The sequence below is a fragment of the Phocoena sinus genome, chromosome 3 (genome assembly GCF_008692025.1).
Source record: "Phocoena sinus isolate mPhoSin1 chromosome 3, mPhoSin1.pri, whole genome shotgun sequence".
NCBI classification, from domain to species: domain Eukaryota; kingdom Metazoa; phylum Chordata; class Mammalia; order Artiodactyla; family Phocoenidae; genus Phocoena; species Phocoena sinus.
In genome coordinates this window covers 82,919,710-82,935,489 of record NC_045765.1, presented here as the reverse complement: position 1 = coordinate 82,935,489, position 15,780 = coordinate 82,919,710, and the positions used below count along the sequence as shown (strand labels likewise).

General features: G+C 36.1%; 1 protein-coding gene across 1 annotated transcript in view; it reads left to right on the top strand.

Moving 5' to 3' along the window:
- MAN2A1 (mannosidase alpha class 2A member 1) overlaps positions 1 to 15,780 on the top strand; it is a 164,121-nt gene that overhangs the window by 47,349 nt on the left and 100,992 nt on the right. Inside the window, exon 4 of the mRNA XM_032627990.1 lies at positions 1,353 to 1,524. Coding sequence (XP_032483881.1) covers positions 1,353 to 1,524 — 172 coding nt within the window. The remainder of the gene's footprint in view (positions 1 to 1,352; positions 1,525 to 15,780) is intronic.

Below are 15,780 nucleotides of genomic sequence, written 5' to 3'. Positions count from 1 at the left end.
AACAATAGCACAGTAGTTAAGCCTATCTCTATAGAAAGTCCCCTTCCTTTTAGATTTCATAGGTAAGAGGATATGCTCAGCAGGGTATATTTTGTGTCCCACCAGTAGGTGGAATTGGTGGCTGTGTATGTTTTGCTTCAGCCACTCATCACGTTGCTTTATTACTCTGCTGGATGGGGCTGTATTTGGAGCTATAGGTCTTGTTAAAAATATTTCTTTATAGTTGAATTGCAAATGTCTTTATTATTATTATTATTTTTGCAAATGTCTTTAGATAAAGTTTCCAGGATCTTTGAGATGCAGTAGGAAAAGTCAAAGAACTAAGTTGTCAACATCAATTCTTTTTTGAAAACAACTTTACATAGATGTGTACATATTTATTGTTTGATTATTGCTCTGCTGCTGGCTTTTCAGTAGAGTTTGTACTTGTGATTTTCTTTTTCTTAGTTTAGGTTACTTAATGGATAGGAAATTTTAGATGTGGTATGAGAGAGGATAAAATTTTGATTCCATATTATGAGAATATTACTGTCAACTTGTCAACACTGTTCAGATTTTTTTAATTTAAAAAATTCCTTAAATTGGGCTTCCCTGGTGGCGCAGTGGTTGAGTCCGCCTGCCGATGCAAGGCACGCGGGTTTGTGCCCCGGTCCGGGAAGATCCCACATGCCGCAGAGCGGCCGGGCCCCTGAGCCATGGCCACTGAGCCTGCGCGTCCGGAGCCTGTGCTCCGCAACGGGAGAGGCCACAACAGTGAGAGGCCCAAGTACGGCAAAAAAAAAAAAAAAAAAAAAGTATATATATATATATATATATATATATATATATATATATATATATAATTCCATAAATTAGAGATAAATTATAAATAGTTGAATTAGATATTATAATTACATATGAAATGCTTTTTTGGCTTTTTCATTTTTCTCATTGATATCTGAATTTGTACAGTTTTAAGAGTATTTTTATCATTTCAATATTAGTGGCTTTTTTTTTTTTTTTTTTTTTTTTTTGGGTACGCGGGAGCACACGTCCGGACGTGAGGCCATGTCTCACGGGCCCAGCCGCTCTGCGGCATGTGGGATCTTCCCGGACCGGGGCACGCACCCGTGTCCCCTGAATAAGCAGGCGGACTCTCAACCACTGCGCCACCAGGGAAGCCCTATTAGTGGCTTTTTGAGTCTCACATCCATTTAAGTGGAATTTCATTAACTGAAAACGTTTGCTAAATTTTTAAATATGTCTTTATATGAATGAAACGTGAGGTTATGCAAGGGTAATGCAATGGAATGTGACAGTTTAAATCAGACATATGAATCAGACCTTTGTGGTATATTTGTGTCTTAATTTAGGTTGGTTGAAGACTTTTGATGACTACTTTCGAGAGAAGACTCAGTATATTTTTAATAACATGGTCATCAAGTTGAAAGAAGACCCACGGAGGAAATTTATGTGGTCTGAGATCTCTTACCTTTCAAAGTGGTGGGAAACTATAGATATTCAGAAGAAGGATGCTGTTAAAAGGTTTGTTTTTTAAAACTGTTTTTTTTTTTAATTTGGTAATATTAAACATTAATTATACAGTGAAACAGGTGTTGAATTTTTAGAACGTGAAAATTCTTAGCTTTATATCTGAAAGTTAAAATATTTCTTCACATTATGTTTTTCCTTGATTCTGGTTCATCTCTGAAAAAGTGACTTGAAACTTTTCCATTGAAATCCTTATGTTCCATCTTTGTCCTAGAAATGGAATTACTAGGTCAAAGGGGCTTAATATTTTAAAGATTTTTTGAAGCATATAATCAAAATGACCCCTAGAAGGGTGGGTTTCAGTGTATTCTTCAGTCTTCCATATAGAAAGGTACAAATTTCTCTGCATATTAGGCAACAATATAATTTTTTCTAAAAGTTTGACCAATTTAAGTGGTGAAAAATGTGAATTTTTGATTAGTGATAGTGTTCCATGCTTTCTCATATATACAGGCAGAGCTTTTTTTGAATTGCTTGATCATGTACTTTTTCTTACTGACTTGTAAGAATATTTATTATATACATACCAACCTTTATTTTTCCTGAAGCTTTATATTTCTTCTTAATTCTTAGTGTTTGATATAAAGACTTTTAAAATATTTATGTAGTCAAATGTATTAATCTGTTTTCTTGATTGACTTTGCTGTCATATTTAATATGCTGTCATATTTAAAGTCTTCCCCAATCCAAGAGATGAGATAGTCTTTTTTTCCCCGATTTAGTTTTTTATTTTTCACTTTTATAAATCCTCCAGTTTATTTTTTTAATGTGGTGTGATGGGAAGTTTTGCTCCCCATGTCTCCCTCCTCCCTGCTCCCAGGACTTTAAGGATTGTCTTAGCATCAATTGCTTTCTTTTACTTATTTAACATCCCATATACAGTGCTTACTGTATTACTTCCTATTTTAAGTACCTTGCAAATGATAACTGCTAATCCTCGCAACAATCCTGTGAAGTAGATATAATGACTATCTTGATTTTACAGATAAGGACACTTGTCATCCAGGGTCACCCAGCTGCACATGCTGCACTAGTTACCATCCAGTCCAGCCTGTCCAGCCCCACAGGCTGTTTGTTCCCTTGCACGTTGTGCTGTGCTGCTTCCCTAAGACTTACATAGTCCATTCTTTTCTACTGACTTGAAGTGCCATCTTTATTGCATTTCAATATGCATTGATTTCTGGGCTTTCTGACCTGTTTCATGGACTTTTCTGTTTAACTGTAATTGTTGCGGCCTTATGTGTTTCAATAACAGACAGTTTAAATCTCCTCTAGTTTCTCTTTATTGAAAAGGTCTTTTAATGAGTGACCACTTAATTTTCCCAGAGAGCTTTAGAATTAACTTGCTAAATTCTTCCTACCCTATCAAAAAAAAAAAAGGGGGGGGGGATTTTGATAGACATTGACATAAACGTTTAAAGGTAATTTAGAGAGAATTGATGTTCCATTATTATCTATCAGACATCCCCCCGCCCCCCGAGAGCATGCTTAAAATGCTTATAAGAGTGGCCAGGAAGGTGCCATAACTGAAGGCTGAAGAATCTGAGGATCCTGAATGTACCAGGAGTAACTGCCACACCCAAAGGGACTACCCCTTCTTCCACTCCTGCCATGTGTGGCCACGGGAACCAGAGTTGTCAGGATATTCTTCCAGTTATTCTTGACAAGCTGGGATTCCAAAATGTTACATAAAATGTCTTGACTTTTTAAGTTGAAATGTTAGCAGCTAGTTTAGGTTAACATACACACACACACAAATCCTTCTTTTAAATCGAGTTACCTACTGGTTTGCAGTGTTCCAAAAATTAAGAACTGCCCTGTGAAACCCTGCGGAATTGGTGTTTGTCTATACATATTTTTTCTTTTACTAAGTTTAGAGATTAAAACAGATTTTTTTTGTCTGTCTAGGTCTTATATTGCTCCTTGAGTACAAATAATACTTCATAGTTTCTTATAATTTTATAGTGTTTTAATCAGATTGTTCAGATTTTAAGATTTTATTGCATCTGTAGTTATTTTGTTTGCTTGTTTTTGTTTGTTTTCTTATTATTTGGGGGAATCTGATTTTTTGCTTCATCTTAATTAGATCAGCTAAAGCTTTTACTATTTCTGTTGGTTTTTGTACCCCCCAAAAAACTATTATATTTATATTTTACTGGTATTTACTCTTGACTTTTCTGCTTTTATTTAATTCCTTCTACCTGTTTTTTACTAATGCTAAATGGGCCAGTTGATTTATTTTAACAAGGAGCATTTCTCCCTCTGTTTGCCTTTTTACTGCTCTTATTAGCTTTCACATTTTTATGTTATTTTTTTCCTAAATATTCTGTATGTATTGTTTTCTCTTTGACTTGAGTATGTTAGGAAAATTTTCAAATTCCTGTTTTTTTCTTAGTTATACTTTAGGTGTTAAAAGGTGGTTTTAATGTCTTGTGGTCAGAGAATATGGACTGCACAATTTTTATTCTTTAGATTTTTGAGAAACAGTGCCATTGATCCCTAAAATTCCAAACTTTTGCCATATATCTGGGTATGTATAATTTATTTAATTTTCCATCTATCAATTCAGAATATTTTTCAGCTTATGTTTTTTTGCTCTTACTAATTAATTACTGGTTTTATTTCATTTGTTTTAGAATTCAGTTATCTAATTGTTAAGTCTCTGGTCTCTCTTTGGCATATGCATTTTAATTTTTTGGTTATATTTACTGCATTATGTGAGGTTTTTCTCAAGGTTTTTTGTTTTCTTTCCCACCTCACATTGTTCTCGATGGTGTGGAGCCTGTTCTTTTCTGGCTTCAAATGCTTGGTTTTAACTATGCTTTTTAATTGCCCTTTAGTTCTGGGTTCTTTATATTGTTGTCTGTAAGTCCAAGCATTTTCCTTTTTTTTAATTCATCCATGAGCAATAACATGTATCCACACCTGGAATTTGTTTCAAAACAGAGAGTGTAACTCGACTCAAAGCCCTTCCTTTTCTAACCAAACACTTTGTTTCCCATCCATTTCACCTGATTTCCTTTTAGGAAATGGTCTCCAAACACGGAAGTCAGATCCTTCATTGTCCTGCCCCAGGTCAGATAGGTCAGTGATGATGAACTCAGCTAATCAATATATTATTTCCCAGGGTTTTGAGCCTTTAGAGTGAAGCGAGGCTAAAGAGATGGAAAGAAGGGAAGCAGAATGGAGGGGAGGTTGCAGGTCAGCCCTCACAGCACTGGTGCATCCGCAAGATTCTTCCTGTCCTGTGTCACAGACCCTGTCATGCCTGTAGCATGGCATCTCATTTTTTTCCAGTCCTTTGTTAAGCCTGGACTTTTAGCCTGTTCTCAGTTCTGTGTACCCAGGACTGTCCCCCAATACATTTCCTGTTCAGTCAGTCAGTGTTGCTTGCGACCAAGAAAGCTAGCTGATGTATTTCTCCTCAAATCCTTTGTTGGAGAGCTGGGTTCCAGAAAAAACAAAACAAACAAACAGAAAAGCTTAATAGATACATAGGTTTGCTCCCATTATTTAAAATGCTGAGCTTGTACTAAGTGGCATTAATGATAGAATTTTTTGGACTACTACTGTAATGCTTATGCAATGGCTTGTTTTTCTCTTTTTGAAGATGAGTCTGTGGATTAAATATCTGTACCTAAATTTGCAAGCTACCTGTTGAAGAGAAGAACCTATTAATTCTAGCAGAGTTCTGTGTAAGCTTTTATTGTCCCTGAAGAATATCAGTTGATTGTGGGAACTTAACAGAAACATAACTCAAGTGATCCTCATAATCTATGCTAGCAATGACTTGTTTGATTCTTCCCCCTTTGGCAGCAATATTCAGCTCCATCAACTTTCAAAAATGAAAATCTGGTTAACTAAAGAGAGATCCATGCATACAACATCTAGCTTTTTTATTTTGTGTGACTCAGAGTAATTTAATCAAGTATAGTCATGGTTCCTACTTGTAACACATATCCAATGAATTTAAAAGAAACTACCTTGTTATAATCAGCACATTTTCCATCTACGCTTGTTTTATTTTGAAAATGACTGGTATGCTAACATTCTTTTTACTTTTTAGGCTTTCTATTTGAATACTTTTTGGCTAAATGCAGTTAAGTACTGCATGACGTTTATAATACATCAAAATGTGAACCCTATTCAGAGTCAAACAGCGGAAACATTAGCCTTAGCGTTTCCTTTGACTAGCACCCAGCATATTACATATTCATTTTTCCTCTCTGGGCTCTGAGACATTGAGAGTTTTTACATTGCATCTGCTTCTGCTGTTGAGACCAGTGTTCAATTGAGAAGCGCACTGGGCTGTTGGAACCTAGAACAGTTTATGTGTTTGCCAGAATCTTGACCAGCTTCTCTGTGTGGACCTTTTGGTATAATATAAGGCTCCAAATGTGTGAATGGGGAAGGGTACCATTAGATATTGTGTCTTCACTGCATTGCTGGATTTCATTGCTTTGCTGAGACCGCAAAGTCTTTATCTAATCTACCATTCTCTTACTTCTTTTTTCCTAGGCTTATAGTTAAGTGAACCTTCTACCCTGTCCTTACAACTATCTCTGCTTATTGAAATCAGAGAAAAGTTTGAGATTACTTTCTTAAGTAATACAAATCCAAACTTACATTTTGCAAACTTACATGCATTCTGCATTATGAGTCCACTAGAAAAAAAAATACCTTTAAAGTTCTTATACTAGCTAATTTATTATACATTTTATACAGGTCAGGTTTTGTGCTATTTAACCAAAGCCTGCTGTAAAATTTGCAGAGCAGTGAGAAGTTACAGTGTGTCTTGTGATGTTCAGAGTAAATTACAGATTTGGATTTAGTTTAGAGCCTAAAGATACATAGCATTTCATCAAAGGAATCAAAGCAGTCTCTCAAAGGAATCAAACCAGTGTCTAAAATAACTTTGATTCTACTAGTTGAAGCAGTGGTGTACATTTATTTTAGAAAGTATGTATCCCATCCCCATTCATCTGGATTGAGGTGTCTTTGCTTTGCTTTCACCTCTCATTTACATCAGCTATAGGCAAAAGCCATGAGGACTTCTCAGCCGCTGTGTCTGTTGGATACTTCTTCAGTCCTCTGGGAGGATTTCTTTGCAGCATTGACACTGACCACTCACTCCATTCTCCTTAAAATTCTTTCCTTTTTTTTTTTTTTTTTTTGTCTTCTGTGAGCCAGAGCTCTTTCTCCTGGTTCTAGTCCTGCATTGCTGAACATCCCTTTGTCATCATCCCTCTGACTCCCTCCTCTGCTCTTTCCTAAATATCCCAGTTCTCTTCTGTGGGGTAGCACCGTTTTGGTTCTCCTCATTTTGCATGCCCTGCCACACTGTTGTTTTAATTTCCAGGTGTGTGGGCTGCTTCCAGATCTAAAGCTCCAACCTCGATTTCATTCTTCTTCCCTAGTTAAGGGTAACAGTAACAGCTAACACTATTGAATGCTTACTCTGTACTCTGTAGGAGGCTTGTTCTAAACACTTAGATGTGTTCATTCAGCCCATCCTGTAACATCCCTATGTGTTAAGATCCTTCATTATTCTCATTCTACTGCTGAGGAAACCAATGCAGAGGTGGTAAGGAATGCACCTAAGGTCCCCCAGCAATTAAGTGTGGACTGAGGACCAGAACCAGGAAGGCTCACCCCAGAACCAGTGCTCCTGCCCACTGTGTGCTCTGCCTTTCGGTCTGCTGTTCATGTCGTCCAGTCAGTCCCCACAAGCCTGTCAGCTGTGCCTTTTTAGTATCTCTGCACAGTCACCCCCCCGCCCCCGCTCTGTCCCCCTTACTCTTGTTTCCTGCTTTAATGAAGACCTCCAACTGGTCTTCCTGTTTCCAGCTTTGCCACTTCCAGGTGTCCTCCATTTCACCCACAGAATTAGGTTTCTAATATATGAGTCTGCCCATGTCTCTTCTTGGCTTTCAGATGCTTCAGTGACAATTCATTGTCAAAAGGTACAGCCCAACCTCCTTTGCCTGGCACATCCTTGCTTTTGTCCTCTGATTCCTCCCTGCTTGTCCACCCTTACCTCAGATCACTTCCTGCCTCACACCCCCCCTCTTAGCCATGCTGAGCCACGTGGGTGTCCTCAGTCACAGGTTATTTCCTGCTTCTTAGGAACTTGCCCATGAGTTTAGCTGAGAATATATTTTTCCTTTTGTACATTGGATAATCTCAATCCTATTTATTCTTCAATACTCAGCTGAGATATTACCTCATCTCCAAAGCCTTCCTGTATTTTCTCTGTCATCTATTCAACAAATATTGACTGTGCTAGACTCCAGGGATACAGGAAGTGAGTGAGACTTACCTGATCCCCACTCCCAGGGCAGAGCAAGGAAGACAATATAATTAACACAGTATCAGAATAAAGCATTTTCTTCTATGGAAGCAAGAAGTGGGTCTTGGAAAGCTTCCTGAAGCAGGTGGTATTCAAGCTGAAACTTGAAAGCTGTTAGAACTAGCCAGGTATAAAGAGGGTGGCAGAGGGTGAGGAAGGAATTCCAGGTTATGAGTGGAGAATTGTGATTATGGGCTAGGGATTAGCAAGAACATGGCATGTTCAGACACCTGAAAGAAGTTTATTAGGCTGCAACAGTGCAGGGGAGGGTGTGCATGCAGGGGCTGAGTAATATGTGGTCGTCAGGGAGATGCAGATTAAAACTACTACAAGATACTATCCCAGACACCTTAGAATGGCTAAAATCAAAAAGACTGACAACACCAAGGCTTGAAAAGAATATGCCGCAACTGGAATTCTCTCCAAAGTTAAATATACATCATGTGACCTGGGAGCTCCTTCCTAGGAATTTATCCAAGAAAAGTAAAAACATGTTCACCAATGTTTTGGTGAACAGGAAACAGTTCAAATGTCCATCAGTAAGATATTGGATTAAAATTTTGTGCCATATTTAAACAATGGAGTACCACTCAGCAATGAAAAATAATGAGTTACTGAAATACACAGAAGTATGAATGAATCTAACACATTAGCAAAAGAATCCTGACACCAAAGAGTATTGTATGACTCCATTTTATGAAGTCTGAGAGTAAGTAAACTAATCTATTGTGATATAAATCACTAAGTAAGAATGTCTTTTTTGTGGGGGGGGGGAGTAAGGTAGGAATTGATTGGAAAGGGGCAGAAGGGAACTCTCTGAGTTGATGGGAATAGCCTATGTCTTGAGTATACAAATATCAGTTGTTTTGGGTAGTAACAGGGGTATAAACAATTGTCAAAATACATCAAACTGAACACATGTATATTATGTGTTGTTATATCTCAATTATAAATACTTTAGAAAATACAGTACATCCATAAACTTAATGATATATGTCTGTTTATTAAGATGGAAAGATGTTCATGGTATATAGTACTAAGTGAAATAAATTGATTAAAAACTATGCCTACCATAATGCTTTATGCATTTATAGCAAGATATTGAGTGGATTTTTAAACTTTATTTTTCAACCTCATATATTTTCTGGTTTATTTGAATGAACAGTTTATTTTGTTTTAGAAAAGTCAGAAAATGAAGTAATATTTACTATACAGTGAAATATTTAAAGTATATCTGATTATTAAAACTTAACAGAAACTATTAATTCAATCGTCTAATATAAGAAATATTCTTAAATAAAATCTCGTGACTATTTTATGCTATAGTTTTGTTTGTTTTTAGTGCTTAGGAGAAATCAGGGTAGTATAACATTTATAGTTTAGAAAAAAGTTTTATTTAATTCATATTTTAATATAAGCCTGAATATATAAAGGGTATACAATGAAAGGTAAGGTGTGACTACTCCTGTCTTCTTGGCATCTAACTCTTCTCACAGGAGGCAGCTACTTTGACCAGATGCTTATCTAATTTGTAGATACACAGGAAAAATATGTGCATGTACATATGTGCAAAGACACATTCATATTATACAAATGATAGCATGCCATGCACATTGTGCTTTTTTTTTGAGTGCATCTTTTTTTTTATTGTGGTAAAATGTACATAACTTAAGATTTACCATTTTAATGATTTTATGTGTAACATTCAGCGGCATTACATATATTCACATTGTCTTGCAACCATAACCATCTCCAGAAGTTTTTCATCATCCCAAACTGAAATGCTCTACCTATTAATAATTCCCCTTCACCTCTGCCCTGGCAACTACCATTCTGCCTTCTCTCTCTATAAATTTGACTATGCTAGGTACCCCATATAAGTAGAATCATACAATATTTGTCTTTTTGTGTGTCTGGCTTATTTCACCTAACATAATGTCTTCAAGGTTCATCCATATGGAAGCATGTGTCAATTTCCTTCCTTTCTAGGACTGAATAATATTCCATTGCATGAATATACCATGTTTTGTTTTTTCATTCATTCATCAATGGACGTTTGGATTGTTTTTACCTTTTGGCTATTGTAAAAATGCTGCTATGAATATGAGTGTACAAATATCAGTTTGAGTCCTTGCTTTCAGTTCTCTTGTGTATATACCCAGAAGTGGAATTGCTGGATCATATAGCAGTTCTGTGTTTAATATTTCACAGAAGTCCCATACTGTTTTCCACAACAGCTGCACCATTTCACATTGCCACCAGTAGTACCTGAGCCTTCCAGTTTCTCCACATTCCTTATCAACACCAGTTTCCTGTTTTTCTTTTCTTTTCTTACTTTTTTTTTTTTTTTTTTTTTGGATAATAGCCCCTAATGTGTTTTGTACCATGGTTTTTAAACTTAATATATCTTGGAGAACCTTTCAGGAACCTTTCTTTTTAAAAACTATATAAAAGTGTTTGTTATGAGTGGGCCTTAATTTTTTTTTTTAACATCTTTATTGGGGTATAATTGCTTTACAATGGTGTGTTAGTTTCTGCTTTATAACAAAGTGAATCAGTTATACATATACATATGTTCCCATATCTCTTCCCTCTTGCAAGTGGGCCTTAGTTTATGTAACTTCTCCTGATTAATGACCCTGTAGTTTTGTTTCTGGTCTTTTGTGAATGCATAGAGTGTATCTTTATCTTTAGTGTATATAGTCATCCGTTGATAATCCTCAGGGGGTTGCTTGCAGAACCTGCCCCAGATACCCAAATCCTTATATAAAATTGAGTAGTATTCGCATTTAACCTATGCACATTCTCCTGTGTACTTGAAATCATCTTGAGATTACTTATAATATTTAATACAATGTAAATGTTATGTAACTAGTTGTAAATACAGTGTCAATGCTATGTACATAGTTGCTAGTGTGTGGTAAATTCAAGTTGTGCTTTTTGAAACTTTCTGGAAATATTTTTCTTTTTAAAATTTTCCTTCAGAAGTTGATTGAATTTGTGGATGCAGAACCTGTGGATATGTAGGGCTGACTGTACAGTGCTTTTATTTATTTTTATGTATTTTCTGACTTCATTTTAATGAGCATAGATAAAAGTATATATGCATTTTAAAATCTGATAGTTATTGCCAGCCTTAAGTAACAATACCTATTTGTAAATATCCTTGACATCACATGTTACACAACTTTTTGATCTCACTGAAGTTTTAATTTGCATTTCCTCATGAGTGATATTAAACTTCTTTTCATTTTCAGGAGCTAGTTGTTTCTGAAATATCTGCTTCATATCTTTTGTTTGCTTTTCTTTTGGGTTGTTGGTACCCTTTTCTAGTAGGAACACCCAGATTTAAATGGCGAGCAAAACAGATATGATTCCTGCCTTCATGAGCTTACAGTCTATTGAGGGACAAAGACAGTAAACATGCAGATGTGTTATTAAATTTTGTGATAAATGCTATGAAAGAAAAGTTTGGGATTTTATGAAAGATAACAACTTAGGTGGGGTTTGGGTGGAGTGTGGTGGCCAGAGAAGGCTCCTGATAGATCTGCTATGAGCCAGTGAGGTAAATACTGGGAGGAAAAACATTCCAGACAGAGAGCATGGACTGCAAACTCAAAGAAAGGGTATGGCTGGAATGAAGTGAGGAAGAAATGAGGAGATGACTCATTGGTCATCTGTCCCTCGTATACTCTCTAAAGATGGGTGTCTATAATACTCAGAGGTATATGATCAGTTTCCCCAATTATTATGTGAGTGGTTTTTAAAACATCTTATTTTTACTCTCTTATTAGATATTCCCCACGAAAGGCATACGAGTCAGATAATCTGATGAGCAAATGCTTTTAGCCTATTAATTGATTCATTGAGAGCCTCCATCTTTTTAAATTTTCCATTTAACTAATTTTTTATTTAAGAATGAATCACCATACATCATCTTGTATTATTTCATATTTCCCCATACAAATTCAACTCGTTTTCTCATGTGAAATTAATTTGTGATTCTTTGAAGCTTGCTAAATAATGCATTGTTTGCTACTAAGTTATCTGTAACAATTTTCCCATTAGGGAAAAAAGCTCTTTGAGACTGTCCTTCTGTGTGTGACTAAATTTCAAATGTGTGATGTGTCTACATAGGGGAAAAAGTGACACTCAGAGAAAATGATTCGCAACTTCTTGTGCTTGGCAAGTAAATTCATAAATGTAAATTCTGGATCTTGGGCAAAGTGAGCTGTGACAGATATGCTCAGCTTAATTTTGATCAGTATTTTCTTAAGTTTTTTATATCAGATTCTCAAGCAGAGAAATTGTAGAAACAGAGAAGTACATAATGGCTTACAAATCAACCAATTAAAAAAGTAAAATAAGGGTGTTGTGAATTGTGAAAGTTAGTGTCTGTTTTCCTGTTTTCTGGATTTGCTGCACGTATATACTTCTTTCTCTCCCTCTCTTTCCCAGTCTTTTCATTTGTTTCTGGATCTCTTGTTTATTAGAAAATATTAGGAAGAGCATTCATGCAAAAAATTTGCCAGAAACCAGAGCGTCGCTTGGTAGAAATTAAGCAATAGACCCTATGAGGTGGGCACATCTTCTTTGATTTTGTACTTCCCTTTTTTTTTTTTTTCAGAGTTAGAACAGTGGTTGTTATTGGGGAATTAGATCTGGGTAACTTTTATTTACAATTTTCTGCATCCTTTCACTTTTATCATTAAAACAATAGGCATTGCTCTCCTAAAAGTAGTATAAGTAGTATGTCCATTTTCTTTTTGTCCCGAACAACCTTCTATTGAAGTATAGTTGATTTACAATGTTGTGTTAGTTCCAGGTATACACAGCAAAGTGATTCAGTTATGCATATATATGTGTGTGTGTGTATATATATATATATATATATATATATGTACTCTTTTTCAGATTCTTTTCCATTATAGGTTATTAAAAGATACTGACTATTGTTCCCTGTGCCATACAGTAGGTCCTTGTTGTACTCCCCTGACAATTGCAGAGAACTAGCTCAATTCATGCTTGTTGAGCACTAAGTGAGTGGAAATACTTGGAAGCACCTGTACTTATTCTAAGTAACTTTTTCTATAGGTGTTTCCCATTACCTGATTTTTAAAAAATTACGAAGGTGTGGAATATACAGCTTGCAGTCTGTCTTAATTTTATTTTGTATTGCTAACAATGGTGATTTTAAATATGGTACCTTTTGTAGGCTAACATAGCTTTTCTGCTATTGCTTATAAATATTTTTCTCAGTATTTCCTGGAGTGTTGTTTCTGTAAGACTGTCAGGCCTACTTTTTGTACCTATCACTACCTGATGATGATGGTGGCTGTGCTTTTCAGTCATTAGGTCAGTGTTTTCCTCATGTATATTTGGGCCATTTTGTTTTCCTGTCATTCTTCAGGTGCTTCTTAAGTGCTTATCACATATGTTCTAGAAATCAGGGGTAAACGTGGCAAATGTGTGCACTTCTGCAGTTTTTATGTGTGCATGTGTATTTTTTGTTTGTTTGTTTAACTGGTCAAGTGACATGTGTTTTTGCCTAACACAGTGAATATTTTATATCAAGCCTGACCTTCCTGCCTGTAAGAATGTCTGGTTTATAATCTGGTTTTCACCATTCATATGTATAGACTAGGGAGAACAGGCAGTTGAGTGAAATAGGAGTACTCACTAACCTGATTATTTGGCCAGGTGTCCACTCATTGTCACATTGCTTCATATCTTAAATCATGTTGTCTATTTTCTTCCCTTTTGTTCTACCTGATTAGAGAAACTTTCTTAAGAAAAACTAAAACCTAAGTTCTTTCTGGCCTGCTGTTATGACATCACTTATGCCTCTTGTGACCTCCTCATGTAGTTTTCATTAAAAACCTGTGTGAGCCATTTCAAATATCAGTCCTTTGGCTTCCATGACATAATATTTTGGCTTTCTTATGAGTTTGTTTTAAATCACTCAGACTGAAGATTAAAAAAGTAAACAAACCGCAATCCATTCTTCCCCACTAATTTAATGGCTATTTCAATAATATAAAATTTTTTAAAATTTATTTCTCAACTTTATATTCTGACCCACTGATGTGTCCATTTCTGAGTAAGTCACAGTTATATGGTAGCTTTTTAAACTATAAAAATGCCTTTTACCAAGAAGTGCAGGTTGTGCCTCATTACTCTTTTCTAGAATGTCTCAGGTCATAGTCACAGATTTGACCTTTTTATCTTTAACATTTCTTTTCACCTCAATTTCCTCTTATATTGTCCTTCTGCTTGTTCCTTAACTCTCCTTTTGACTGTTTTCTCCAGACTTCCCATCCTTCTCTATTTCATCTTTGTTTCATTCCTCCAAAACTTAATTTTATATTGGCCTTTTCCCCTAAACTTAGTTTTCTTTTTCAGTTAGGTCCTTTTGGCTGCCTCACTGTCACATCAAATAGCCTTATCCAAGTTTATATTTATTACTGCAAAATGATTCCCTTCTCAACTGAACTGCATTGTCTATGTGTATTACCACCACCCCATTAGACCCCTGGAATCAAAACCCTAAGTCATTCGTACTTTAATCCTTTCTTCTATGACAAAATATTTCTCGATTCCCACTGATGCTTCATGAAGCATCTCCTCTCTCTCCCTCCCCGTTCGTTTCTCCTACATGAATCATATTCCAGGTTATGTCACTTTATACCTATATTATTCACACTCCTTTTTAACTGACCCTTCCCTGTTCAACTTATTTTGCATATGTCTGTGAACTTCATCTAATAACAAACTTTATGTTACTACTCATTTTAAACTGAGAATCTCATTCACTCATTCCCTCTTCATCTAACAGCAGAGAGTACCCATTAAATGCCAAGTAAGCTTCTCAGTGCTGGGCCTGGAAAAGTGAACAAAACATGTCCTGGTCCTTGCTCTCTTGGAGATTATGTTATAATGGTGGGTGGGGTGAGGAGGGAGGGGAAGCAGTAAATGAACAAGGCCATTCTGGTTTGTGAAAAATACTATTGTGTGATAGAGTGTGGAGGTACAGTGGGAGTGTTGATTTAGGCTCTGTGGCCCAGAGACTTTTATTTGAGCTGAGAAATGAGGGCAGCTGGGATCAGCCAGGTTGGGAAAGATAGGAGAGAAGAAAATAGATAAGAAAATCCTGAAAAACATTTTAATGAGTGAGAGGCTTTCATGTCTCCCCCATAGTAATAGATAGGATAGTCTTTAAAGTAATCATTGTGTACAGATAAGAACTCTGTACACAATCACAGTAGCATCTCAGGCATCATGCAGAGGGGGAAGGGATAAATTATTCACAGATAGAGCTGAGGAAATATAATATGTGTCATTCTTTGCTTGGTTGGCTGTTTCTTGGAGCCCATTTATGCCTATGGAACAGGGAATATGTAGCAAAATAAAACTTGATATAGGTGAGAAATTCCATCATTGGAGTGATTTTTTTCCATTTAATATTCAGATTACTTAATTTATAGTTTCTATTCTCTATTCAAGAGCAGCAAAGAATTTGTTTTGACCAATTTATTTCTGATATTTTCCAGAAGATCTGTTTATTGGAATACTGAGATAAGGAGGTCAAGTTTCTATATTTGATGACTAGAGATTAAGTCCCAAATCTGTCCTCACATCTCAGGCTTCCAAATACTGCTCATAGGCATAAGGCGTGGGACTGGTCCATGGCTTCCAGGGTGTGGCTAAATCAGGCAATCACCAGAAAGACAAGAAGAACTAACTGTAAGCAAAGTCCCATAGGCAGTAAGAGTGGGACAAAATAGCCTTGGATTTAGTTGTGTTCTTAAAGAAATACAATTTTCAGAAATTTCCAGCTTCTTTCTTACAAGTTCTTGATGTGGGCCTGTGAGAATCTGAGGTTTGACTGGAACATTGGAGTT